Source organism: Ambystoma mexicanum, chromosome 1q, assembly GCF_040938575.1.
Source record: "Ambystoma mexicanum isolate Mex_15411 chromosome 1q, UKY_AmexF1_1, whole genome shotgun sequence".
NCBI lineage: Eukaryota > Metazoa > Chordata > Amphibia > Caudata > Ambystomatidae > Ambystoma > Ambystoma mexicanum.
In genome coordinates, this window is record NC_090922.1 from 114,906,473 (window position 1) to 114,932,465 (window position 25,993).

General features: G+C 47.1%; 1 protein-coding gene across 2 annotated transcripts in view; it reads right to left on the reverse strand.

Moving 5' to 3' along the window:
• Window positions 1–25,993, reverse strand: part of ZFPM1 (zinc finger protein, FOG family member 1) — a 438,530-nt gene that overhangs the window by 51,782 nt on the left and 360,755 nt on the right. For both annotated transcript variants that reach the window (XM_069636098.1, XM_069636091.1), the window contains exons 5-6: window positions 11,936–12,038; window positions 7,036–7,245 (exon numbers count right to left, since the gene is read on the reverse strand). In XM_069636098.1, the coding sequence (XP_069492199.1) occupies window positions 7,036–7,245; window positions 11,936–12,038 (313 nt within the window). The remainder of the gene's footprint in view (window positions 1–7,035; window positions 7,246–11,935; window positions 12,039–25,993) is intronic.

Genomic DNA, 25,993 nt, shown 5'->3' on the forward strand with positions numbered 1-25,993 from the left:
TCAGCGAGGGCACAATGCAGAGTCAAGCGGCTATGTGCAAGAAATTGTTCGTAGTGCCACAAGTTAGCACCAGTGGGATCCCTCGGCATCGATGCAGCTAGACTTCAGTTCAACTGACATTGAGACGGTAGATCTGGGAGCCTTAGCTGATCTGGTCCTCCGAATTCTGCGAGACCCCCTTCAGGGGCTCGAGGATTGGATATGTCCGTTCAGGGTCTGCTCTGCCAGCTACCGAGGATTCTGGTGCAGAGTGGCAGATCCTAGCCCACAGCAAGAGTCACCCCCAATGTGCCCTGGGAGTGGGTAGAGGGCAGAGCTTTCCTCTTCCTTGGACTGCTCCTTCTTCACCTCAATGGCTGAGGGGTTTGGAAAGTACAACTCCCCCAAAAGAGATCCAGTGAATCCTTCTCAGGTGTTGTTCCAGAGTGGGTCAAATAAGTGGTGGGAGAGCCCTTCTTTTAAAGGTAAAGGTCCACAGGTGATTGGACTAAAGCTAGCCTGCCTTATTGGTCCAATCCCTATCTTTGAAAGACGAGGGAAATCGCCCTTATGACATAACACCCAAAATATTCTGCCATAGAGGAGGTGGAGGGGACAGGAAAGAGAGAGGGGCAGAGTGAAACAAATGGTGGAATTCCTCCACTGTACAGAGACCTCCTGACTACTCTAATAGCGTGCCCTTCCTTTCTCACTCTCACTCTCACTCTCTCCCACCGGCTGCACACTCTTGGGCCTGCTCATTTCGAGTTGGGGTTCCCCCACACACATTTCTGCCCCCACTTCCTCCTCTCATGACCTTCTCCCACCCCATTTAGCTGGTCTCTGCTTCTTACCCGGTCTGCCTCATCATCTCCTGTTCTTGGGGGTGCATCGTCCTTTTCTTTGGAGGCATTTGCTCCTCAGCACTTTGGATAGTGGCGTGCTGATTTTGGTGCACAGACCTACAGAATATATTCCACCAGGACATGCTCACTGCAAGGTTCCAAACACATTTCCCAATTGTTTCCTTTTGCTTAAAACTGCTTTTTGTTATTTTGTCACATTTTTATGGGGTTACAACCCTGCAAGGAAGACTAACAGTTGTTATCATCCGTTAACCCCAATATGCACCATGGGCTCCACTTTTTACCCTTAACTCAGGTGTGGGTCATTAAGGATTACATGGGTGCGGCCGAAGGATTTTCAGCTTTTCCCTAAAAGGGTGCATTGCCATAGGGTGCCATTCTGATAAAAAGAAGCTAAGTAGTAAAGTGCTGCCCCTTGAACCTCCAATAGGATAGGGAGAACCGATATTGACTTGGTCAAAGGTCATTGAAATGTCTAACAAAAAAAACGGGTGGATTCTGTACTAATGGTGGGTCGTAACTCATCTTGTGTGTTTGTTTTTTTTTTGTTTTTTTAAACAAGTTTATTTTAAACCAATACACAGGTGACAGAAGTATACAGAGTACAGAGCACTTCGTATAGAACCGGAGGGTGTTCTTAGATTCAGTGTATCATCGAAATTGCTCAAAGACTTTGCACTGCAAAAATACACTTTGTACGGTTCCATGAATCAGGGTTTGTGTCGTCAGTGCAAAGTCACTTTTCAGCAGTGCAAATTCACTTCGAACCGGGCAAATATTCCATGAATTGGGGCCTACGTCAGGTGTCGGAAACTTTGGGCTGGCTCCCAGAGTAATGTGCAGGCGTGGGTGAGGCTCTTTCAAAAAAGGAGGGCAGTGACTGCATTTAGTAGGTGGCTCTTCTTTTGGGGACTCCCCTCATCCACACCCCCCACCCCATTTCCCCACCCACCAACAGCTTTCCCTTTTTCTTCAGTGGTGCTCAGAATAAACTGGAAACCAGTGAACTAGATTTGGCAATTGCTCTGTATAGCTGTTTTTTCTGCCCCAGTCAGGTGCTGGACGTGACGTTCCAGAAGCGTTGGCTGTATACCCATGAACCAGGATCCACTACCTCAGCGTTAGGCTTCTTATTTATTTATTTTATTGTTCATTTATAAAGCTCGCAGGATCGGGATTCGAAACCGTTTTGCGCTGCGTTGTCTTGCTTCCAAGACAACGCGCTGCCCCTGAGCTATCCTTCCTCCCATAGGGTTGCAGCCTATCTGGACATAGGGCCTGATTCGTGCAAGTGTTTTATAATGGCGCAATCCCATAGGAAAACGTTCCATGAATCAGGCCCTTAGTGTGGTCTTGCCATTTTTCTAGATCTGCATCGGGGCTGAGGGTTTATCCGGGGAAAGTGTTTTTGTAAAGTAAACTGTTGTTCTTCGATTTTATGCTCAAGGACACTTCCAGTCCCTAGTACTACCCATACGACTTCTCTAAATAGCAGCAACTGTACCGAATCGCACCTGTGGCTTTAAGTGTCAAGGAGCTATTGATTTGCGCGTGCTTAAATGGAAATATTTGTTCCTATTGATACTTTTTTTAATTCACTATTCACTTGTTGCTGGCAATCAATGCAGAAAAACACGTGTCAAGAATTTAAAGGGTCAGGACTGTTCCACTTGCGATGATAGAATGGAGAAGATCTTTCTAATGATATGTTTACATTGGTAGCACCAGACCTAAGGCGTGCAAGGTTTTACTTGGGCGACTGGCAGAATATAGGTAGATCGCTGAAGAATCCTGGCTTGCAACTTTACAAAGGCATTAAATACCCATTTGCGTACAGAGCTCTTAAAGTGTTCTACGCCCACGTGTGAACAGGTCACAGAGTCCTGCTTTTATTCTTTGCTTTCTGGGACCTGTAGTTCGGCCTTTCCCCCATTTTAAACGTAGAACGTCAAAGTCTGAGAACGCAAAGCAAACGATATACCCGAGTGACCTACTCACGCAAGACATGGGGAAGCTTTGGGGCTCTCCATATAGATCACTGAAATGGGTTGTTGTATTGTCTATTCTCAGGGGGAACCTCCCCACAGAGCAGCAAATATAAAATGTAAGTGCACATTTGCTTTTGCTTCACCTGCATTGTTTTCATTCCTCATTTCATTAGTAAATTCGCTCCACTGGCAAGACACTGAAATCTCAATTGTCAGGAGCATTCGCAGGCCTCTTAACTACAACCAAGTCAGGTGGGTATAGCCCCTCCAGTGCCGTCTTCTCTTTTGCATTCTGGGCATTGCAGTTGATTCATAACAAAATGCAAAGGAAATCCCACAATGCAAAATAAACCAGCATTAGCAACGCCAACAGTTTGGGCTTTTGTGTAGCCATGGGAAATGCTTTTGCCAGGCACAGCCGTAGTGGTACTAACTGGCCACTGACGGTAGCAGGTGCAAAATGGTGCGAGTACCAGGGCATCTAGTATCAGTGCTTGGCAAATGCTGAATACTTGTACACAAGCTAAAAGTGTTGGCTTTGTCAATGCTTGTTTTCAACAGACTTCAGTGAAGGACACAAAGAGTGCTTATAAATCCAGTGGCTGAAGGCAGACCTGGTTAAGACATTTTTATTACACCAGTAGCAGTTTTACATTCAAATTAAGTCATTAACTCTCAGAAGACTGCTTTGAACAAACACTGGCAGGCACTTTAAGTGCAAGGTTTGATGGTAAGGCTGAGACTTCCCATGTGGAGATAGGTTGAGAGGGGAAGGGCAGGAAAAGGGCAGGAAAAGGGCGCGAATGGCCAAAGGGATCAGCATGGCCACAGGCAGTCAATGGGTGGGCAAATAACACCAAGTATAATAATATTTGCATCCCTCCTCATATCATATTTCGCCATGTCTGTATTATAATGCAATATTATAAGCTTATAGGTGTCGCAAGTGACACATAGTAGTCTAAAATAAAAACAGACTGGACTGACAGGAGTCTGTTTGAGAGCACTCCACATTTGTCAGGGAATAACATTGTTCACATCTCAGCAGAAGCTTTTATGTGTAGAGCAAGACTTCACTTCATAGCGAATATGACCACAAAATAAACAAATTAAGGCATAATAAATCTAACCGACCAGACATTAATGGACATTTAAAGATCATTGGGTGGCAAAAGGGCTATGGCAAGGTGAGGAGCCATTAAGCAAAAGCGGAAATCCCTGCCTGGGGTTCTTTTGGTGGCCAAGATGTGAGCAGTGTAAGCCAACCAAGGTCGGGGAACAGGGCTGGGTGTGTCTTTAGGATGGCTGAACATTCCACAGTTTGCGGGACTGTCCCAATTTCATGGAGCATGTCCTGTGTCTCACACACAGGGGACAGGAATAAGGCTCGACCTTTCTCCTCTGAAGCAGGATCAGCCGGCCCAAGTCTTCCCAGCTCACACCTTTCGTGTGCCAGTTAAAATCGCAGGGAAGCACAGCGCCCTACCTCTGGCTTCACTCGCAAACACGGACTCCTGTGTTTAACACGTGCCGTTTTAGACTTCCGGCAGGGCATAACTCAGAGCATGTGTTTTCGAAAAAGTTTTCTAGCAACTGCCTTAGACCAAAGTCGTACACGGGGCACAACTGGTCTCTGAGGACCAACAGCACAGGGCAGGCAGCTCATCCGCTCAAGCTGAATAGACAGCAAGGCCGGAAAGCAGGAAACTCGAAGCCTCGAGTGTCCTAACACAATAAAGACGCGCACATCCTCTTCCTGGCAGCTGCAGGGGAGGAGGATGCAAGCGCAGACGTAAGAGCGTGTTTTGGAAGGTGCCGAGGGAGGAATGATGCATGGCAAGCATGGCGCTGTGCAGTGGCACGCTCAGCCACAGCTTTCAGAAAGTATTAGGCAGCGGTCAGCAGCTTCCGCTTCCGGAATAAGTCAAGTGGCTTTCTAGGCCGCGTCAACGACCCAGAAAAGCCATTGCAAATCATCAGAAGGGAAACCCAATAGATCATCAAGGACGGCCCTTAAACCAGCCCGCTCTAGGGCCTGTTTCGTTTACATAGTCACAATCATGGATGCCAACTTTTGATTTTCGCTCTGTGGACCAGACATTCCAACAAAGCGAAGCAAGGGGGGCATCGTCATATCCAGGCCGAAAACAAGCCTTTGTGGAGCGCATTTGGCAGCAAGAATTGAGAAATAAACCATAGCATTCACAGGCAGGTGTAAACATATAACATTTCAGAAACAGTTGCCCAACCTGCTGAGCTGTCTTTCCTCAGCATTCTGCTTTTCGATCTCCACCTCCCCCCAGCTTCTTTTGTGTCTGCGAAAGCGCATTGGCTGTCCAACCCTCAATTAAGAGTGGTCCATTTACGAGGCGCCTTTTTACTTTGAAGTGAGCAGTGCTTGCTAATTTTGCAAGATACATGCTAACAATTCAACTGTGTCCCAGCCCAGCAGGAGAGGAGCCAGAAGCCCTGCTGTGCTGAGCGATTTAAAAGCCCACAACACCTAATCCTTTTCTTTTTGTTTTAGTTTGAGGTCACCCCCATACAAACACATGCAGAATATCCACAGGGACAAAATGACACTACTGTTCCCCCTGGTTCAAGGAGTACAGGGACGACCAGGCATGGCTACAGGGTGGGCCAGGTACAGCCACTGGTGAACTTTTACCAGGAGGTGGCCTCTGTGCTGCGCATACCCGTTCAGGAGTGCTGCACCCCGGGTGCATGAGTAAAGAGGTGTTGGGAGAGTTTCTAAAACAGAGCACTTATGCACTTCAAGTGTCAAATTAGTAGGGCTGGTCTTAGGGGTAGCAGCGTCCTGGGCGAATTTGCGCCCTCCCCTTCTCCCCCACGCGCCCCTGGTCAATGCGGGAGCGGAGGGGGGGTGGAGCCAGGATGTCCCACATTTTATTTTTTACTTTTTTTTTAACCTCCTCGCTCTGGCAAGGAGATAATGATATTAATAGGGTGCAAATAGCACCCTATTGTTATTAAATGTGCACCTGGCGCATTTAGTAACAATGATACGCCTGCCACGCCTTCTGCCACTATGCCAGCTTGGGGGAGCCCTTGAAAGACTCCCCCGAGCTGGCGTGGTGGTGGGCTAATGGCGCCTTTTGTTATTAAAAGCACCCGCGGCGGAGGGGTGCATTTAATAGCAAAAGCCTGCTTGTCGCGCCTTCTCCCCACTATGCCAGCTCGGGGTAACCCTTGAAAGACTCCCCCGAGCTGGCGTGTGGGGCTAATGGCGTCCTGGGGGCCGTGGCACCACAGGCAGTTTCCCGGCTCTCCCTCCCATAAGGCCAGCTCTGCAAACTAGCATTCCAGGTGTTTCTTGCAAAAGCCGTTATGTGTAGGTGTTGAGCAGAGTGCCCCAATAGTGTTTGGTTCCTCATACCCAGTGGTAGCCCCTCCAAGACATTATGTGAATCAGGGACTGGCGTGCGAGAGCAGGGACTGCGGAAATGCAGGGGTCCAGGTTCTCATCACAATAAGAGGCGCAACTCTTTTGTAAATTGGCCCAATTCTGCACCAGTGCACCACAATGGTCAGGGAGGGCACCAAGTGGACAGGGAAAGGAAGACAATGCCGTAGAACGTAGAAGGAGCCTAAACGCTCACCTCGCATACCTGAAAACCTCCATTCATAGGTCAACAAAGTGTATGCTTCTAGAAACAAAAAGAAAAAAAATCATGGGGAGAAACAAATATGATAGAGAACAAAAAAAACAGAAACAAATAAAAAAGCTCCTGGTTAGCTGTACATTTCGAGATCAAATAAGGGATGCCTATCCGGCTACCAGCACTGGTTGCCATGCAAACACAATTACCTCCTCTACTAGAAGGAAACAACGTTCACCATTGACTCCTGCCAAAGGGGGAATATTAAGACGTGGTCCTGAGGAAGAGTTAACGGTATAGAAACCAGTGGATGTACATAAGCACATACGCAGTGTCCTCTATGCCCCTGAGGAGGCCCCTCTTTTTGCTAATGTATTATTCGACAGCAAGCTCTAACACTGGAAAGCTGGTGGTGGTGTGGCTTTCAGGAGCAGGGGCATCACGTGAGCACAGTGAACATACGGTCCACTAATGGCGGAGGCATCACATGCACAGGGTGAACATACAGACCGGCGACGGGAGACTTGTCACACAAGCCCAGTACACATTCGGACCGCCAATGAAAACAAAGTGCCGACTCACTGTTAACAACTGCGGTGGCCAAGATGGCCGCCATGCCGGCCTGCTGGGGAAGCAGCTGAATGCCCGAGTGCAGCGAGGCAGGGTAGGGCAGCTCTTCGGGCTCCAGTTTCACCCCATAGTTTGGGATGGCCTGGGGCTCTGCAACCAGGAATGTGCTGATCAGCTCATTTTCAGGCACTGCAGTCGTCGTCCTGCACCAGATCTCTTCACCTAAAGGACCAGAGACACCAAAAGACAACGAGATTACCATCAATAGCAACAATGCAACCCCCAAAAGAACAACTGCGTTGTTTAGAGCACTACGACTTCCCCAAGATGTCAACTTAAAATGTTGCACTAAAAATAAATAAATAAATAAACCCGACTGCATACACCGGAGCTCTCTACGCCAGAACCCAATGACTCAATCTAACCTCTTGCTCAAACCTTTTAAACATCTTGCTCTGTGCGGGCTGAGGATCAAATTTTGTCATTTGAAACATTAAGAATGAAGAGATGTGGGTCCCAGAAGGGGACCTACCTTAAAAAGAGACCCTACATACAGTGACTACCCTGCGCAGAGCGCCCTGCTGCTTCTCAGCTGGGGGTCACACTCTAGAAGAGTGCCTACACTCCACAGAGTGACCGCAATAGGGTGGTCCCGGCTCAATGCACACTCAAGAATTGAGATCATTGAGAAGGGCTTCACCTCGGTCAACAGTAATAATGCATTGATGTGCAAACTGGCTAAAGTTTAAGGAAATCTTCCGGATGGGGACACTGCTTCGAATAATAAATGGGGCTTTAAACTTTTGGAAGAATTTAGGAGGCAGGAGGTACCACCTCCCAGTGATGGGACCCTATCCTTGCACCAGCGGCAGACAGTCATATAGAGAAATGGGCCGACGTCCCCACGGGTCCATGTCTCAGAACATCCGGTCGCGTTTGGGGCAGAGAAGATGGACTCCACTCCAACCCTTCTGGCCTTTGAGTTGCAATGGTTTCTTGGAAGAATCCTGATCTGTGTTCCGTTCTGCCCACGTCTGACTTTAAAACCAGCCCATAGGCGGCATCAGTCGCTCTGCTGGAGTGATGGATCTGGGTTTGGCATGCATTGTACTCTTGCAGGGTTTTGTGTTGACTGTCCTCTCTGCTCGGGAGAACGTAGGACGGGTCCATCTTCCCGATGTTAAATGTCTTCCATCTTCCCTTTTCTGAGGTTCCTCAGTGCAAGGCCTCCTCTGTGTATACATTAGAAAAGATCTTGTTTTTTTGAGAGGTTCAGAGTGTTGGGAGGGCTACAGTTTTACACCACATTACACTCGGTATATAATTACAGTCCATTCTGATCCCGAATGCAGGTCCCATTCCCGACGGGCAAAGGAAAGGTGCGTGTGCCAGTGTGGTGGGGCGTGGGGCGAGGGCACAGTCCCCGTTCCAATGAATTGGGACGACTGATCGTTACAGCGGTTGATGGGAGCAGCTCTTCATTTAACTTCATTCAATATTGTGTCGTAGACTCCAAATGACCACTAAATGGTGCCTTTTTAACAATTCCTTCTCATTAAGGTTGGAAAGCATTTCAATACCACAGACGACGGCGGAGGTTCTACACTCATGACAGTGAGGTGACTCCTACAGGATGTTAGATGGGTAAATATGAACAAAAGGAATATATTCTGCACAGGGGCGTGGGGGATTGGGAGCTCCGGGTGGCCAGGCACCTCCCCCTCCCCTCTTCTGGAAATCCGATCTCAAACAATATTAATACATTTCCAAAGCCACTACCCTAAAATCTGGGGAGCGGACCCCCCCTCGGAAATTCATAAGTTGGCTCTCCTTAAAACCATCCATTTTACTGGGACTACTTTTAGAAAACAGGTGCCCCGTTGGTCTATGGTGCCCTTTGGAACACTGAGGTGTAATGAACCCCCAGTTGTTCATATATGCCTTCCTTCAACTTTATGTTGTGTTTTTCGACGCATCATCTTACCCAGTCCGTACACTGTCGCACTCGAGTAGCAGTACAGGGGATTGACAATGGAGGCGTGAGGGATGCACGGACCATCTGGATGAAAAAGAAATAGCTGATGTCCAGACCCCCTCCCCCTATTGTTCCCTGTCTCCCCTCCCAACACCATCGAAGACCCCGGAGCCAGGGAAAATGGATTCTCCTGCTGCGAAGCCACTCCCATATTCGGCGGATAGGAATTATGGTCTGATGATACAGCATTTAGGAAGATCTCTATGCACTCATGGCTTCCTATGCAAATATGATGGGCAGCCTCTAGGGAAAACCTATGAACCAGCAGCATAGTTCACCTTCAAGACAACTCAGTGGGTTAAGTTGACAATAGATTGAGAAGTATAGACTTGCTTGGCTTTACGGACACAATTGGAGATTAAACACATGTTGGTGGACACCGTTTTATTTTATGGGGCTAACTTCAATGATCAAGATAAGAAGTGGGCTGCTTCACCGACAAGACATTACCCCTAATGCACTAATTGTTGTGTACAAAACCTTCCATCTGGACGAGTAAATTAATTATGTTGGTTGCACCCTTGGCTATAGTGCTGGAGAAGGTTTAGGTCTCTTTGTTTGAAAATAATTGACCTTTTCCAATTGGACCTAATTTTTATATTCGTTTTTTTGTTAAAAAATGCGGGGGAGTCCCCCCGCAGACCTTCCACACCTCAACCTATTCCCTTATCCCACGCCACGTCTATATTTAATTGCAATTGACCGAAAATCCTAAAGAATTCGAACAATAAAATGTGGTCAATTCGAGAAATAAAAAAGTCAATTGGGCCACGATCAGGTATGCTAATACCCTGGAGAAGAGCCGTTCCCGACTGGTGACTTGATGCTCATCGCCATCAGTGTGGCTGAGTCCCCTGGTGTTTTGCATGAATCTCAGACGGGAAAGAAGGATCCAGATTGGACTTCCTGTCTGGTTAACCTCTGCCCCCTGGAAACAGGATGTGGTGCTGCTGAGAGGCTTGGACCATCCCAAAATGCCTCCAAAGGTCAATGGACAGCATGCCTCAACACATCCCCTCCTGGCTGCCAAAAAACACAAAGTATCTCTCATTGACCCCTTTTCAGTGATTGCACTACACTGAGCTGCCCTGGGTTTCATAGAAAATGAGAAGCTCCAGCGGAAGGGAAGATTCCGTCTGTGGGAGCGAGCACTACTGATGAGCCGACGGCAGCCCAAGCTCCAGCAGGACTAGACAAATGGTCTTCCTTTCTTCTTCTCTAGTGGCAGCCATTTCACGTCAAGGCAACAACAGAGGTGTAGAGAACATCCACCAAAGAACCGGCCTGGAAGCATACCGCTATCGTATTTAATATTTTGCAGTATTTTTGTCGATAAGGAAATAGCCTGTTTTCCATATCTACGGGGAATGTTGTAACACGTAACCTGCGCGTTGTGTTAGTGGATACACGTGGGTCATATACAGAAACTCTTGCCAGGAAATACAATGATGATGGTACGAATTTATTGCATTAGGTTTGGCTCCTGGATTAAAGACGGCGATTACGCCAGTGTTCCAGATTTGAGGTCAACAATGGTAGCAACGGTGCCGTAGGTTGTTGGGGTGAACACTGTTGGATGGGGGTTGAAGGCAACAGTGTCACGCGATCACTGAAATCGGTCTGTCTTTTAGAACAAATCTAGCGGGTTGCAGAGCTGAGGGCCCAGAATCTGAGGGCATGCCTCCGTACTTTTGCCTTTGGAACCAGATAGACTGTGCGCTGGTCAAGCAGAGTTGGTGGAGAAGTTGGCGGTCCTAGTTGGTGGCGATGTCTGAGACATGGGGTGCCGGTCAGCATCTGCAACTATCTTGGGGTTCACGTTTCCAAACGCCACGTGCATGAAGCTGCAGACTATCAATATCATTCATTTCCTCTCGGGGTGGAAGGTGTACAAGTCAGGTGAAATTCAATGTTTTGTTTATGTCAGGTGAGATCCCATTGAAGTGTATGGAATGTGATTCCATAGCCACCTTTTTAAACGTGTGCACTTTGTTCACGCACTTTTTGTTGAAATTCATTCAACCGTTTTGGTAATGTTGGGTTCCTCCATGCTCCATTCTCTAACTCTCAATCCCCTCTGCCCACCCACCCACTCCTCTACCCCCACATACACAAATGTACATGCATGCATAATTGGTCGATTTCGAGCAAAGTTGCAAGCACAAAGTGCGCACTTTAAAAAAGAGGTCTATTACGTTATGAAGGGTACAGGATTTCTGATGAGATTTGACGGAGGCCAAGGCGAGTGAAAACCGACAAATGGGGGTGGGCTTAGAGGTGTGATCATCCCAGACTCCACTAGGAGTAAGAGAGGTGCTTTTAAGGCAGATTTGATGAGCTTGCGCTTTACCCGATTTATCGCCAGTCCGGCAGCCTACTTCTGGCCTTGCTGCAGCCAGCGACTGTAGAGTTCACAGAGCCATCTGGTTCCTCTTAAGTAGAAGGCCTGTCTGAAAAGGGAAAGCATTGGCCGGGGCCGAAGTTACACTCAAGCTCCTCACTCTGGGATGGCGGCCACATGAACGGAGTGCATTGTCCTATCTATGGATGGTGCAGTCTCCAGAATCTTTGATGCGCACTACACTTCAGCGCCACCCAAATGAGCAAGGCCTCATGGAGCACTGCCGGTCTGTGGGCCATGGAATTAAGTCCTACATAGTTGGGAATCTACTAACAGTCCTAAATCCTGGCAATGTCGCCCCAAAATAACCCTATTAGCCACTAGTAGCACTTCCAGCACCAACCACAACTGCCTTCTCTCCCTCCCACTCAGAAACACATCGTAATAGGTGTGGTATCCAGGGGCTCTTGGTTGGAGACGGACCAGTTTACGCCTTTGGGTTGTGCTCTGGCTGCGCTGCGAGAGGGGACACGCACCTTTTCTGTAGACCACCGAGTTTGCCTCTGCTTCACTGGCAACCAAGGGGAGCCTCGCCAGCCAACACGATTTGTCTTCAAGAACCAGGGTCACCGGAGTGCTCTGCCAAGAAAGGAGAAACCGCAAGAAGGGCATTAGTCCAAAGTAGTTTTCACGCACCATGCACCCATCACTCGAGCAAAACCCCCTGATGCTTCATCTCATCGTTCCTCCTCCTTTACCCAGCAAACCCACCCACGTGTGAAAGACCAATCAGAAATAAAGTCATGGCAGCATTGAAGGACTAGCAGTCAAACACCTGAGGCTTCGCTGGACCCTACGTGCTCTGCTCGGACCTTCTGTGTAAAGTCCTGAAACACTCAACAACACAATGAAATGGAAGCACTTGAGCTAGAGCTACTAAGGAACACAGGGTACTTCCGGGCAACAGCGTGCATCTTTGGTTGTTCAGCTCATACTGGTCATATTAACAGGGTATAGCGTTGTCACAGTTTTTTAGCTGGAATTTTTGCTGCCAAAATTGCATCGAAAAAAACTCATCAAAATATAGAGGGGGGGGGGCAGAAAAGGGTAGGGGGGTTAGGCATATAAATATAAGAAGAGCGGGTTGGGGGAGGAACACCCCCAAATAGAAAATATAGATTTCCTGGAACCATTAGCAATTCTTTCATTGATGTTTTGGAATCCGCTCCCTAATCGGCAGCACCAATGCAATCTTGTATGTGACAATATAGACCCCTCCCCATTCAAATGATGCACGTATGATTTTTCATTTTAGGGCCTTAATTGCCTCCCCTGAGGTCCATCGGTGGTGCCCGCAACAGGCATCTGTAATCCCCTTATTGTGCACTGGTCCTATCCACTGCTGGCCTTTCCAAGGCATGCCAATGTACTAGCCGGGTATGGGGTGGGGATTCCACGTGCAGGTTAAGAAGCATATCTTCAGAAAAAAAACTTTATAGTTTCCAAACCTATGCTTTCAGGTGAAAGCACTGGGATTTCCTTTGTCACCTCGGGGTGAACGAATTGAAACCATGGAAATAATTCACGACGTTAAGGTGAGGATGGGCAAGAGAAACGGGAAAATCAAAGTGGGGATGCAATGAGTAGACATTTCAGGTGACAACCGGTCCCAGACAAGCTAAAGCGCTTTGATACCATGGCAATGGCAGTTAGGCACTTTATAACATGATTCTCGGGAGTGCCAGCTAGACCCGTCAATAAGGAACAAACTTTACAGAATCCATTCCCTGGGTTGGGTATGTGGCGTGACCAACCCATACATCTACCACCAAGCACCACATGGTGAAGAAATATAAAGTCCAGACCAAGTGGCGCGTCGAGCGAAATAATACTACCATATAATGGAGCAACAGCCCCAATCAATGCAGAATGAAGGCTTGGTGAATCTCAAAAATGGAAGCCGGATCCTCTCCGGCCGATGGGAAAAGGGCACACTTGGAAACAGATATGCATGCAGGCACACAGCAAAGATGGTATTACCCAAATTAACCTTTTACAATTGAACTCTTGCACAAATGACCTATAGTGGTCCTAATTGACCTCCTGCACAACTGACCTTTATATTATTTTAGTTATTTTATATATGTATATGGTTTGTTTTGGATTGCAGGTGGATTCCCCCCCCCCCCCCATAGATGTCCTAATTGACCTTCTAAATTAGGTAAATTCTCCCGAGGTCAATTGTGAAAAGGTCAATTAGTATACAACCGCAACGATTGCCCCATTTGCTGTACAATGTGGACCAACCCTTAGAACACTGATGGGAACTTCAAAACAAGCGCGCTAGCAAATGAGCGTCCATTATATCTTCCTTTAAGTAGGGACGATTGGAAATATACACATGTTTATGATCAAATTCAATGGATGGCGGATTGGTTGTGAGCTCTGCCAATCCCGATAAAACAGTTTAAAATCTAAAGCAGGAATTGGGGATTGGATGCTAATGCAGAGTACTTGCAGAAATCCTTGGCTGCAAATTACTCGAGGGCATTCCCGAATTATATGGAACCCCAGTCCTAAGGGGGAAAGATTTCCTAGGTTATTTTGGGGGAATTTGATGGGTACTACTGAGGCGATAGGACCGAGACAAAACATTGAAAATAGAGCATCTCGTATTCGTGCGAAGTCGAAGAGGAATTGAGCCAGAACAAGGGGGAGTACAGCTGCGGCAAGGTTTGCGTTGCCTGTGCCCCATTCCATTGTGGTCCAAGGTCAAACCACTCCCCTTCCCCCCAGGCTAGCCCAGAAGTCTTCAAATCTGCATCTGAGCCAGTACTCCCCTGGTTATCCATTGCAATGACAGAGTAATTCATTTCCTAGCTCAGTGCGAAAACATCACAAGCCTCAAACCCTATTGCGACAGTGTCAGGCGGGTTGAGGACAGGCATACTCCCAAACTGGGGCAGGAGGATTACTGGGAAGGAAGTGAGAGCAAAAGGTCTCTTTCAGGACAACAACTCCCAGGGTGCATCTAGGCGCAAGCAAGAAAACCCAGACTGGATCTAGGGGAATGGAATCAAGAACTAAAATAACATGGACTGTGATTTTTCTTGCCCAACAGGAAAGAGACACAAAGGATCCAAGCTGCCTAACACAGGTGGACACCATGCGAATGATGGGGCAACAGAAAATGAATTGAGGGTGATGAGGGACTACAGGGGAACAGGAGAAACATAAAACCCCTCCCAAAACCTGAAGTGGAAAGCGAACCCATTAGCAGAGGAAGTAAGCCACATGAAAACTGAGAAGCCTAAGCAACTTGCCGATACCCTTGAGCTAAGTTTTTTTTTTTTTTTTTTTACTTTTCAACTGTGTAACCCAGCTCCCGGGTAAAGAACATTTAGCCAACAGAGTTAGGTGAGCGATGGAGTCAATGGAAGGGAGGGTGGGAGAGTCAGAACCCGGATGAGAGCAATATAAAAGAGGGAGATATGGCGTGCAGAGTGTGGGCTGCATGGGTGTGGTCGGGAGGTGTGGAGGTGGCCCGAGAGACCATGCAGAAGACAGAGAGTGGAGCGGAGTGCTGAAGAGTTGGGGGCAGAGCAGGGGGAATCGAAATGAAGATAGGCTAAGCAGGAGCTAAAAGCAGCTCCTGGGTAGCCGGCATTAACCAGTGACCAGGAGCTACCACCAGGGAACGAGACGCTAGTGCACAGGGTTCGGTAAATCTAACTTCCAAATAGAATGGACAAAACACATTTTGTCCACCATTTATGACCCCTTCTCCTTTAAATGTCATACAGAGGTGTCCCGATGTTTATTTATAGAGTTCACCAAACTCACAAATTTAAATTACATAGGTGTGTTTGTTTGCCATCAGTTGGCCTGGGGAGCCAAAAGTATCCCCTGGTAGTTGGTGGTGTCAAGCCAACCAGGCTCTTCTAGGCTGCAAAACCTGCAGCTTTGGAGTAGAGTAGAGTGGAGGGGAGGGGAGAGCGAGAATGAGATGCGTATGGGGAATTAAGAGTGAAAGTGAGAGCCAGAGTGTGTGGTATGAGGGTGTGGAGAGAGTGCAAGGCATTAGTGGGCGTAACAGTGCAGGCAGAGTGAAGCAAACAGAGGGTCCCAGTTGGAAGGCAAAGGTGGAGAGAGGAGATTGTGTGTAGGAGACAGGTAAAGAGAGGGGAAAAGGGAGATTGGAGAGGAGAGAAGAGTAGAGTGGAGAAGGGGAAGAGAGTAGCGCTGAGAGTAGAATGGAGGGAGTAGAATGTTAACCATCACTAGCTAGGAAATCGGGGGCATAGGGACGCCCCGGGTTAGGATGGCGGGAAGCACACAGAGAATAGACAGAGAACCCCATTAGTCTACCCTGCCTGCATCCTGGCCAGGAAGAGAACCATGATTTTTAATATCTTAAAAATAAAAACTCTTGAATCACCCTTTGGGTCTGGATGTACTTAAAGCCACATGCACACACATATATGTGTGTGTCCTGTGGACGTGTTTACAGGCATGTTTCCGTTAGGATGAGCATTGTGACAAATGAAAAGGGCAGAGAGTCCAGTTTTCAATACTTGTTCAGAATCACTTGCTCGAATGACTATCAGACATGTTTCCAATGTAAAATCCTTTGGCCATTATCATGTTCCCGACATGCTCTTTGCTTTCAGCAGATCACTAGGAGCCAGTCCCACGTGCAGGTGCCTCCAGCTCCACCCCCCACCCACCCGCACAAGGTTTGGTTCTTTGAGTAAATTGGCCGCTGCCTCATGCACCCCACTCTGACGCACACCCCCGCAATGGGGCTAAGGGTCGGGGGCTCCCAGAGTGTCCACTTCCAGCACTGGCGCCAAGGCTGGGTTGCAAGACACATTAAAACATGTCATTATTTCGTGTGAGGAGCTGGACCATCTATACATCCAATGTCTTTCATACCTCTAACTGAAGTCCCCCGCCCTGCAACGCTTACTCACCCGCCAAGCACCATGCACACGAAAACACATCAACAGGCTCTCACCCGCCAAAACAGGGTTTGAAATTGCCAGGAGCTGGGAGTTATTTAGCCCTGGGGAGTCTGGCCACCTTTAAATCAAGAGCTACGAGGGGCCATTTCTGACTCCCCAGAAAAGTGGCGCCATACAAGCATAGCTATGTAATATGAACTGTGCAGGTTTGGGATGTATATAGAAGAGAATAAAGGACACATTTAAGAGATATTTAAAGCATATTGGATAATACATACATGGGCGTGAAGTTAGAGTTTGCATCTTACCAAAATGTAACATTTGCTGTGCACTGTGTGCTAGCTCCTGGTTCCCTATATAGCCCCTCCCTTACGGGTGATGCCCGATACTCAGGGGTGGTTTATGGTCGTTGCATCGAATTCCTTGAATCGACATGAATTTCCATCAAATCTTTTTCCATCTAAATAATTTGCATCAAATGCATTTTTTATTTACTTTTTTTTTATTTTGGGGGGTCCCCCTAACCCTGTTTTCTATCCTTTACAATGCACCTAAACAAAAAATGTACCCTTTACCCCCCAAAAATATGCATTCGATGGACAATTTTTAGATGGAAACATTTCGATGGAATGCCATTAGATGCAATGACCAGATACCCGCAGGGGCTGCATTTTGCTCATGGTCCATCAATCCTAATTTCGACAGTGACAAAACAAAAATTGGGTGTTTTCACCCTCTCTGGTGACAAAAAAGCGTGACATCTATGAGATTTGTATATGATAGTTCCATATTAAAAGTTTAGTCCCCTATGAATGAACGACTAATTGCATTAATTATAGCTGTTTTTAATTATTGGTTGTGTATTAATACATTCTTTTAACGGTTACATCTGGAATTGTTATGTTGGTGATTTCATTATTATTATATTATTAGAAACATCCACATACTTTATGTACAGTACTGTTCTAAGGTGAAAAGATTTTTTTAGACGGCAGCGCAGTTTAATAATAATATAACCAATCTATACTGATCTGTTTAACTGCAAGTAAGGTTGAAATCTTTCACACTTTGTTTTGTCCACGAATAAATCCAATGAAACACTTGTGTATAGGCGCGTTACAAATGCCATATCATATCACACTACAGGAAAGGGACTGTGGACAGTGTGCAAGTCTGGTCAGTGCACATGCGGAAAGCACCGGGTTGCCACATCGTGCGTGATCTTGTAAAGGTTGGGGCTGGGGCAATTCTTTTTTTTTTATGTATTATTTTTGTATTTTTTATTTAAGCGTTGGATGCACTCGGTACAAGAAATCTCATGGGTATCTTGGCGACTTCGGCTTTCATTTTTCCGGTAGGATTAATGATAAAATACTGCTCCCTGTTTACCACAAGGTGGCGCCAACGCCTCGCCGAGGAAGGAAGCGGCCGAGCTTCGCCTCTGCTGGCCACGTGCCCTCGCATATGCCTGGTAACAAATATACTGTGTTTGTGCACGGGGTCAGTAAAGGCCATTCAAAGTGTTCTCTACATGTCAAAGGTCGAGTGTCCTATCGCGGATGCCTAGTCAACAACACTGCGGAGCGTGTGCAATGACGGAAGCAGCCACCGGTCCCGTTAGTGGGGAGAGAGGCCTAACAAAACACAGGCCTGTCTTTTGAATCGATGAATTAAAACGTACATCCAGTTTTGATAAACCGTGACGCCACGCTCGCTGCGACTGAACTCTGAACTGCTAAGTAATAAAAATCAAAACGATCAGACGATGTCAATTTTGCAATAAATAATTCAAGTGAAAATAGCTAACAGGGTACGTCTGCGAATACGTAAATAAACAAAGCCGCTGAAATAGTTTGCTGGAGAAGGACTCGGATATTTGCGTAATTATTTGTGTCAGGCAGAGTGGTTGTTCCCATCCACGCATGCGCGAGAATAAGCTGCGCATTTGGAGCAGAAGTTCGTGTTAACAGCGCACGCCGAGCACGTCTCGCGGGGGCGGGGGATGCGCAAATGTTGGTTTAATGTGCACGTGCGCGCCTGCCCTCGTGTCAGGTCACTCAAAGGTGAGAGGTCTTAGTTGAAGGCTGGGCGATTACTCATTTTTCTGCGACTCCTGCATATTGCTGTGTTCTTCCAGAAACGTGCGTCATTTTATGTTTCTGGGATTTACAAAGTATACCTGCTCCCATGTTTGTGGCCTGGGGACTGATTAGGCAGAAGGAGCCCCAGTTACCTGCCGCGCGGAAGAACCGGGCTCTGTGCATGGCTAAACATCCAGGTGTAGCTTTATTTTTGAGAGTAGGCCGGCACATATTCTCGGGGAGCACGCTTGACATCAAATGAGTTTCCATGGTACATGCACAATGATGATCAAAATAATAATATCACATGTTTGCATAGCGCCTCATGACGAATTGCTCAGGTTTCCAAGGGCTGCCATAAAAAGTGCTCTTCTAACACAATGGCCCTCACAGTAGTTTTTTTCCCCGGCACCCACGAATGGGTAATAACCGGGTCATGCTGAGTTTGGCGGACCCGGTAATTGCCCATTTGCCGGTGCCGTTATGGCCGGCCTCCCGATCCCCATTCTGCCCCGCAAGGCAGAATGGGGGTCAGGAGCATGGTTGCCCCGGCACCGTTAATAACGGTGCTGTTTCAATCATGAGTTCTGCTCGCGGGTGCCGGTATGCACGCCTGGTCAGACCAGGCGTGCAGTCCGGCACCCACGAGCAGAACTCGTAGTGTGGTGGAGAGGTAACAACGGCGCCGGTAGCACAACCGGCACCGTTGTTGCCTTTCCGCCACACTCATAATGAGGCCCAATGCAATGTTATTCTATCTCAAAAGGATGAAGACCTCAATCCATCGGCCCTGCCGCAGGAGGGAAACTGCTGGAAGAAGTTGGGAGTCTTGGGAGCTGCTGATCGTCTTGTATGGTTAAAAAAGCTAATTTGGGCAAGAGAAGGCAGACGGCCAGCGCTAACGCACTGTTTCTATTTCTTATTTGTTATACGGCTGCGGGTGATATGTACCGTGTGGGTGTATAGCCCTACACAACACAGTTCAAGACACTATTACACAAAGTTTATACAATCACACTGTGCCAAACAAATATTTTTTCATTGCATAGTTGCACAAAGATTAATGGTGGATCGAGTCAGCCTGACACGTGTTTCGAGAATGTCTCTTCCTCTGAGGCAATTTTCACTAGTCCGATTTCACCATGAATAAATTAATCAAAGATATTAACACGCCATACAATCACTTCCATGCAACGTAATGCCTGTAAGTTCACAATTTTCAGGCAGCCTTTCGGCTTCTGACAGCTCCGAAAGGCTGCCCGAAAATTGTGAATTTACAGGCCTTACGTTGCATGGAAGTGATTATATGGCGTGTTAATATCTTTCATTCATTTATTCATGGTGAAATCGGACTAGTGAAAATTGCCTCAGAAGAAGAGACATTCTCGAAACACGAGTCAGGCTGACTCGATCCACCATCAAACTTTGCACAACTATGCAATGAAAAAAATCTTTGTTTGGCACAGTGTGATTGTATAAACTTTGTGTAATAGCGTCTTGTAAAGTTGTTTAATGTGATGGACAGCATCACACGCCGCTGGAGATGTTAATGGCCTCCAAAGATGTTGAACGCATGATGTTCACCTCAGTTGATGATGCAGGGTTAGAAATTGAGGGTAACTGGGAGCTATTTAGCTCCTGTTTGTGGCCTAGAGGAGCCTGGTTAGCCTGACACAAACAGCTACCAGGAGTTACTTTTGGCTCCCCAAGCCAACCAATGCTGAACAAACTATGTGAATTTAACTGTGCATTTGGGACAATTGATGAAAAAGCATTTGGGCACATCTATATGACATTTGAAGCATAAGGGGGGTCATAACAAATAAGCAAAATGTTACATTTGCTTCTTATGTGGAAGTTAAGAGTTGCTGAATGCTATGTCCTAGCTCCTTGTTCCCCAGTGGTAGCTCCTAGTCACTGGTTAACACCGGATACCTATGAGCTGCTTTTAGCTCCCGCTTATCCAATCTTAATTTCGATCCCTGTGAGGTTCACAGCGAATTATTTTGAGCTTCTATTTACCTTAAAAATATTCAAGAGCTTCCAGGCCTGTGGCAAGGCCCTAGTGAGATTCCATGACCCCCGCCTCCCCGTGCACATAACTTTCAAATTCCGAATCAAAGTCTTAATAAATCTGAGAGAACCTGTGGGATGACTACAGAGGAGAGCTGGATACTTGAAACATACTTTGAGGCTCTGACAGACCATTCGGCAGCCAGCAAGGAAACTCTTGCTACCCTAGGTTCAGGTAGGAGGCAGAAGTCGAATCCATAGGAAAAAAGCTATTGCTGTACACAATCGTGTTCACTTAAATGAAAATCAGGCGATCGGGTGCACTACCGTCCATGTTATCAAATTTGGAAGGAATTCATGATTTTAGGAGCAAGCTAGAGTAATCACCAATTGCATCAAAATTGTAAACGAGTACATTTTAATCAAAATTCCACTTGCCTCAAAATGTTACATCCCCTATTTAGCCCAAAAAGTTCCCATGAAAGCTGCAAAAAAAGTTATCCGTAACTGGGGGAAAAAAACGTTTAATATCCATTTGACCAAAAGGAATAATTTCAACGCCCAAATAGGTGGCTTGTTAAACTGAAAATAGGGGGAAAAAACACATTTTTACATGGCAATTAGCATATTTTCATATTTCAGTCTTATTGACAATTCACTGCACTACCGAAGAAAAGAAACAGTTCCCTGTGCCCGGGGCCTTCTAAGTGCAATGCCCCCATGCACTTGGGTGCAGGCAGAACCAAGTGGTCGAAGTCCATTCCTGATTCACACCAGCTCAGGGCAATGCCACCCGGCCCCCACAACCTCAAAAGGGGTTGAAGGATAAATCCTGAAAATTTGAAAGCGGTATCCAAACGGCCCGGAGTGTGGTCAGAATAAACACTCAGAAGGGACTACTTGCATTTTTCACGTTTCTTCTGAAATATTGGACAAAATGCTCAGATAGTCTGCTGTTTTTCCAATTTGTATTTATAAACTACATGGTAACTGCCTGCTTGAAAAAAAAAGGCTGCTGCGGTTCAGGAAATGTCCCTTGTCGTAGGCTTTAAAGGGGTTGTGGCAGCGCTACATTGGGGTTACCAGATTTATGGTATGTAAAACTCAAAAACAACAAAATCTCTGTGTAACTATGAAATGTCAAACTGTTTCGAACGTACGATCCCAGGAGGGTAGTGTAGAAGTTAGCCAATGCTGGCAAGTACTGATTTAAACATTCACACTAAGTAACAAGGCAGGTCACTTAACCTCAGTGCTAAACGACATCTGGAATGGTAGATGGAGGTATGCACGCCTGGAAACACTTGTGTACAGGCGCGTTATAAATGACTTTTCATATCACACACTGTTAACTTCCGGTTGCGTTTTATTGAAATGAAGATAACAGTCCCTGGGAGAAAGATATTCTCAAGGGCAAGTAGCACAGCCCTGTTTGGCAAAATGTTATTGTTACTGATTTCATTAGACCTGCAATTGGCAAAAAAACTCACTGTCAAAGTATCCATAACTGAACCCGGACTTCCTAAGTGTTCCTTAAGGCCCGATTCATGGAAAAGTGTGCATTAATCCTGCAAAGGCTGCGCGCCGAGAACAACACTGCGTGCAGAGAATTCACCACGTGCTTCGCATATTCATGGAACTGTTTGCACAAGTAACCTTATACGTACGTCATGGCCGGAACACCCCTGACACACCCCCACGTAAAGAAAAAACAGCCAGAAACAGCTACTGTTCAGTGCTCCCCGGGTGCGAGGATATGCACCCTCAAAACAGTGCGTTGGGTCCCCCGCAAGCAGGCCTGGATATTGGGACCCTGCGTGGTGGGTACCTGTCACGGTTACCTGCACCTCGACAACATGCGTACGATTTATCGTAATTCAGCTAAAACTCAGTAAATCAGCATCCCTCGTAACGCCCACATTTTCCCCTGTTCTTCCTCATTTTTCGAGTTCCGCTCCCTTCCCTGCTCTCTGGGCAAGCCACGTCCACGCTCTGCATGGTGTCTTGAGCAAGGCACTCGGCCACTCGCAGAGATGGCGGGCCTGCGCAAAGTTCCTGCAAGGTACGAAACAGTGCTGCACAGTCGATTCCATGCATCAGTAAACAGGATTTTGCACGCACTTTGGCACGCAAGGTCCCTCCTTATTTACAGTGCAAATATTTCCATGAATCGGGTCTCCAGCTTTACTACAAACCTTGTAGAGACCTATAACTGCTGAGGAATAGCAATTCTCAATCACTATATTACTGCATATACAATTGGCTCTCTATGCAGAAGCATTCCCTCTACACATGTATTCCTGGGCTATCAATTTGGTACATACGCACATCTCTTTAAGGGGGCTCCCACAATGTCCCTGCATACCCCCATCCTCCATGAATGAGTGACAAAAACACAGCACATACACAACAAGTTACTGCAGGAGTAGATTGCAGGAGTAAGACACTCTTGCATTTGTTTATTTATGTATTTATTGACACTGCGTCTATGTGCTGTTAATCAGAGCTTGTCCATCCGCCTTTTACAGCCTGAGGGTTCAGCCTCGCTACCAAATGACACAACAGGTGTTCTACAACTCAGATCAAGAGTTGCAGGGTCACTAGGGCCTTTACATTAGGACATCCCCGAATCCTGCCGGGACTTCCCAACCAACTCTCTGTCTCTACCGCAGTCGTCTGTTCTGTCTGAATGGTTGAAGCTTCCCAATGCCAGTCATGTTCACGCACGGGAGCATGCATTGGCAATGTAAAGACAACGAGGTAGCAGACTCCTCTGCAGAGGGTCTTTAGCCCCAGATCCCCCAATTCGCCCTCTTTAGCCGGCACCACATGCCAACAGATGTGATGTGGTTTAGCTCACAGTCGGCGCAATGTGAAAAGTCGATTTCGGATCTGCGTTGTAGACGGGCCCTTTCATGACATGCAGCGCAGGGACGAGTTGGTAATATCGCTCTCTAAAAACGCATAAATCAAGTATGCGCCTGTGTCTTGGGGGTAGAGGCGCACAAAGGTTGGGTTCATCCATGTTACGCTTTTAGAGATCAGCGGCTGCTGTCGAAGCCTCCTCCTTACTCCGTTTGGCTCGTCCCAGAGACCCCACGCCACCCTCTCCCCCCCCCCCCCCCCCCCGACACTGGCTTTTTTCCCTCCTTTTATGCGTCGGTAATGAATATTAATGAGCAGCGAGAGGGAAAATTAATCTCCCTGATCCTTTCGATGGCTGCAGCAGTAACGATACGAAATCTAATTATTCCATCCCAATATTTTTTAAAGCCCTCAAACTGAGGATGACAGTGTTCGTCAGTTCACGCTTATCACACCGAGGGCCAGAGTGTTCGCAGCGTGATAAAAAACACGCACTGGGGAACCTTCTGCTGACTGCGCAGAAATCCGGCTCACTTTATAAGGCGGGGGATAAATATTTCTAAACAAAAAATTGGAGGCTCCGGAGTGATAACCCGCCGCGCGTGCCCCTGCCCGCCCACCCACCCACCAGCCCGTGTACACGCCGGCGATATGCACATCAAGAGAAGGGATGCAAATGCCAAACTACTCTTTTTATATTCAGTGCTCAAGCCTGCGGATTAACTGGTTTCTAAGCACTCCCAATTCTGCTAGATAAAGAAGTGAGGCACAGGGATATGAAGGGATTTGCCCAGGATCACACAGTGTGGTTAAGTGGAAAAGCCAAGATTAGTACCAAGTTCTTCTGCTTCATCAGGTAACAACTTAACCTTTAGGGTACACATTTGATACGGGGGTGGCTTGTGCCGGACACTGCTCTTTGAACCGCATGCAAACAGGAAGCGGACTGCAGACTGGCAGAGCACCCAGTGGAACACTGGGCATCAGCAGCAGACCCACGCAGGGCCCGATTGCCTCACTCCAACCCTCATATGACCGGCTGAATCCCAATGGGCGACAGGTTCCTGGGCATATTACCTGTGCATCCTCTCTTCAGGTGCCTTTGAGTGTATTTGTTTATTTATTTAAATGTATAAAGCGTGCAACAGCCCTGGGGCATCGTAGCGCTGTTACACAAGATTCACAGACACAATGGTACAGAGAACAGAAACAGCAGACAGTTATGCAGACATTTACAAGATTACAGTAGGTGTGTTCCAGGGTTACATGGGAACTGCATAAAGGGATGGTCTAGTTGAGGTGCTTGGTTTTCAAAGCTCTTCGGACACAGTAAGGGAGGTTTCCTTAGGGAGTGTATGCAGTGCAGGCCTGGCTGGGAAGCAGTGACACGCTGTACACGTCATTTGGGGTTAGCAAGAGTTCGGTGGAAGGGGGATGTTACAGAAGTGTGGGTATTCCCATGCTACAGGGGTGGGGGATTCCCAGGAGTATTCATCACTAGTCCGTTCTGGATAGTCCCCGTCCAGTAAGGCAGCTAGGGCCGGAAGGAGGAGACTGCCCCTCCCCCTTCAGGCAGACTGTCTAACTCTAGGGGTTTCTCACGGCTCAGTGGACTAAAGCACCAGCACACTTGATGAGGACAAGGCCATCACCATTGTACATGCTCAATCAAGTTCTAGGCGTGCTGCTGTAACTGCTGTAATAGGCGTGCTGCTGTAACTGCTGTAGGCAGCTAGGGCCGGAAGGAGGAGACTGCCCCTCCCCCTTCAGGCAGACTGTCTAACTCTAGGGGTTTCTCACGGCTCAGTGGACTAAAGCACCAGCACACTTGATGAGGACAAGGCCATCACCATTGTACATGCTCAATCAAGTTCTAGGCGTGCTGCTGTAACTGCTGTAATTGCACTGCTGTCTTGGCCCCCCCATAATGCAACATGCATGTGATCTCTAGGCAATTCACCAAGTTTGCAACAGAGCCTCAGACCTCTCAGGGAATTGGTGTTCGCGGTCTTCTAGTTCAGAAAGATGAAAGGCTGGCGTAGTCTGGTACCGCACAGGCTGGGGGTCCGGTAGGCCCGGGCCGAGCATTGCTCGGTTCTTGGTTGTGCATTACAACCAGCCCTGCAGATAAGGTGTTTATCAGGCTCTTTAACCCAAATACAAATAGGAAAATACTCCCCAAAAATCAAAATAGGGAGTGGAAATACCCCCCAAAAAAAATAGCAAACAGGCATAGGAGTATGTCACTCTGTTTTCATTCACACAGCTCCTTGGATATGTTTGGAAAAGTCGCACACGTAGTTCCACAAGAAGTAACTATCATTATTATTGCCGATCTGAAGAAGTAAATCTATATCTTTTTAATATGTATAAATAACTGGGAGCAAAGAAATATTTATTACAAAACATTTCTGTTTGCAAGTTGTTAAAATATATTTTTACTTGCTTATTAAATATTCCCATCAGCAGTAGGACTTACTTTTTCATTCACTAAAAAATCATTTTACTCCCAACTTGTGAAAATAAGGAGTAAGATGCTCACATTTCAGAATCGTATCTAGAGCACTGATTACAACAGTGAGTAGCAGCGGCATTTGTGAATTTGAGATCGCTGTAGGGCAGTTGTATGTGCGGGTGGGGTTACAATGTGTAAGTGGGTAATTTAGTAGCT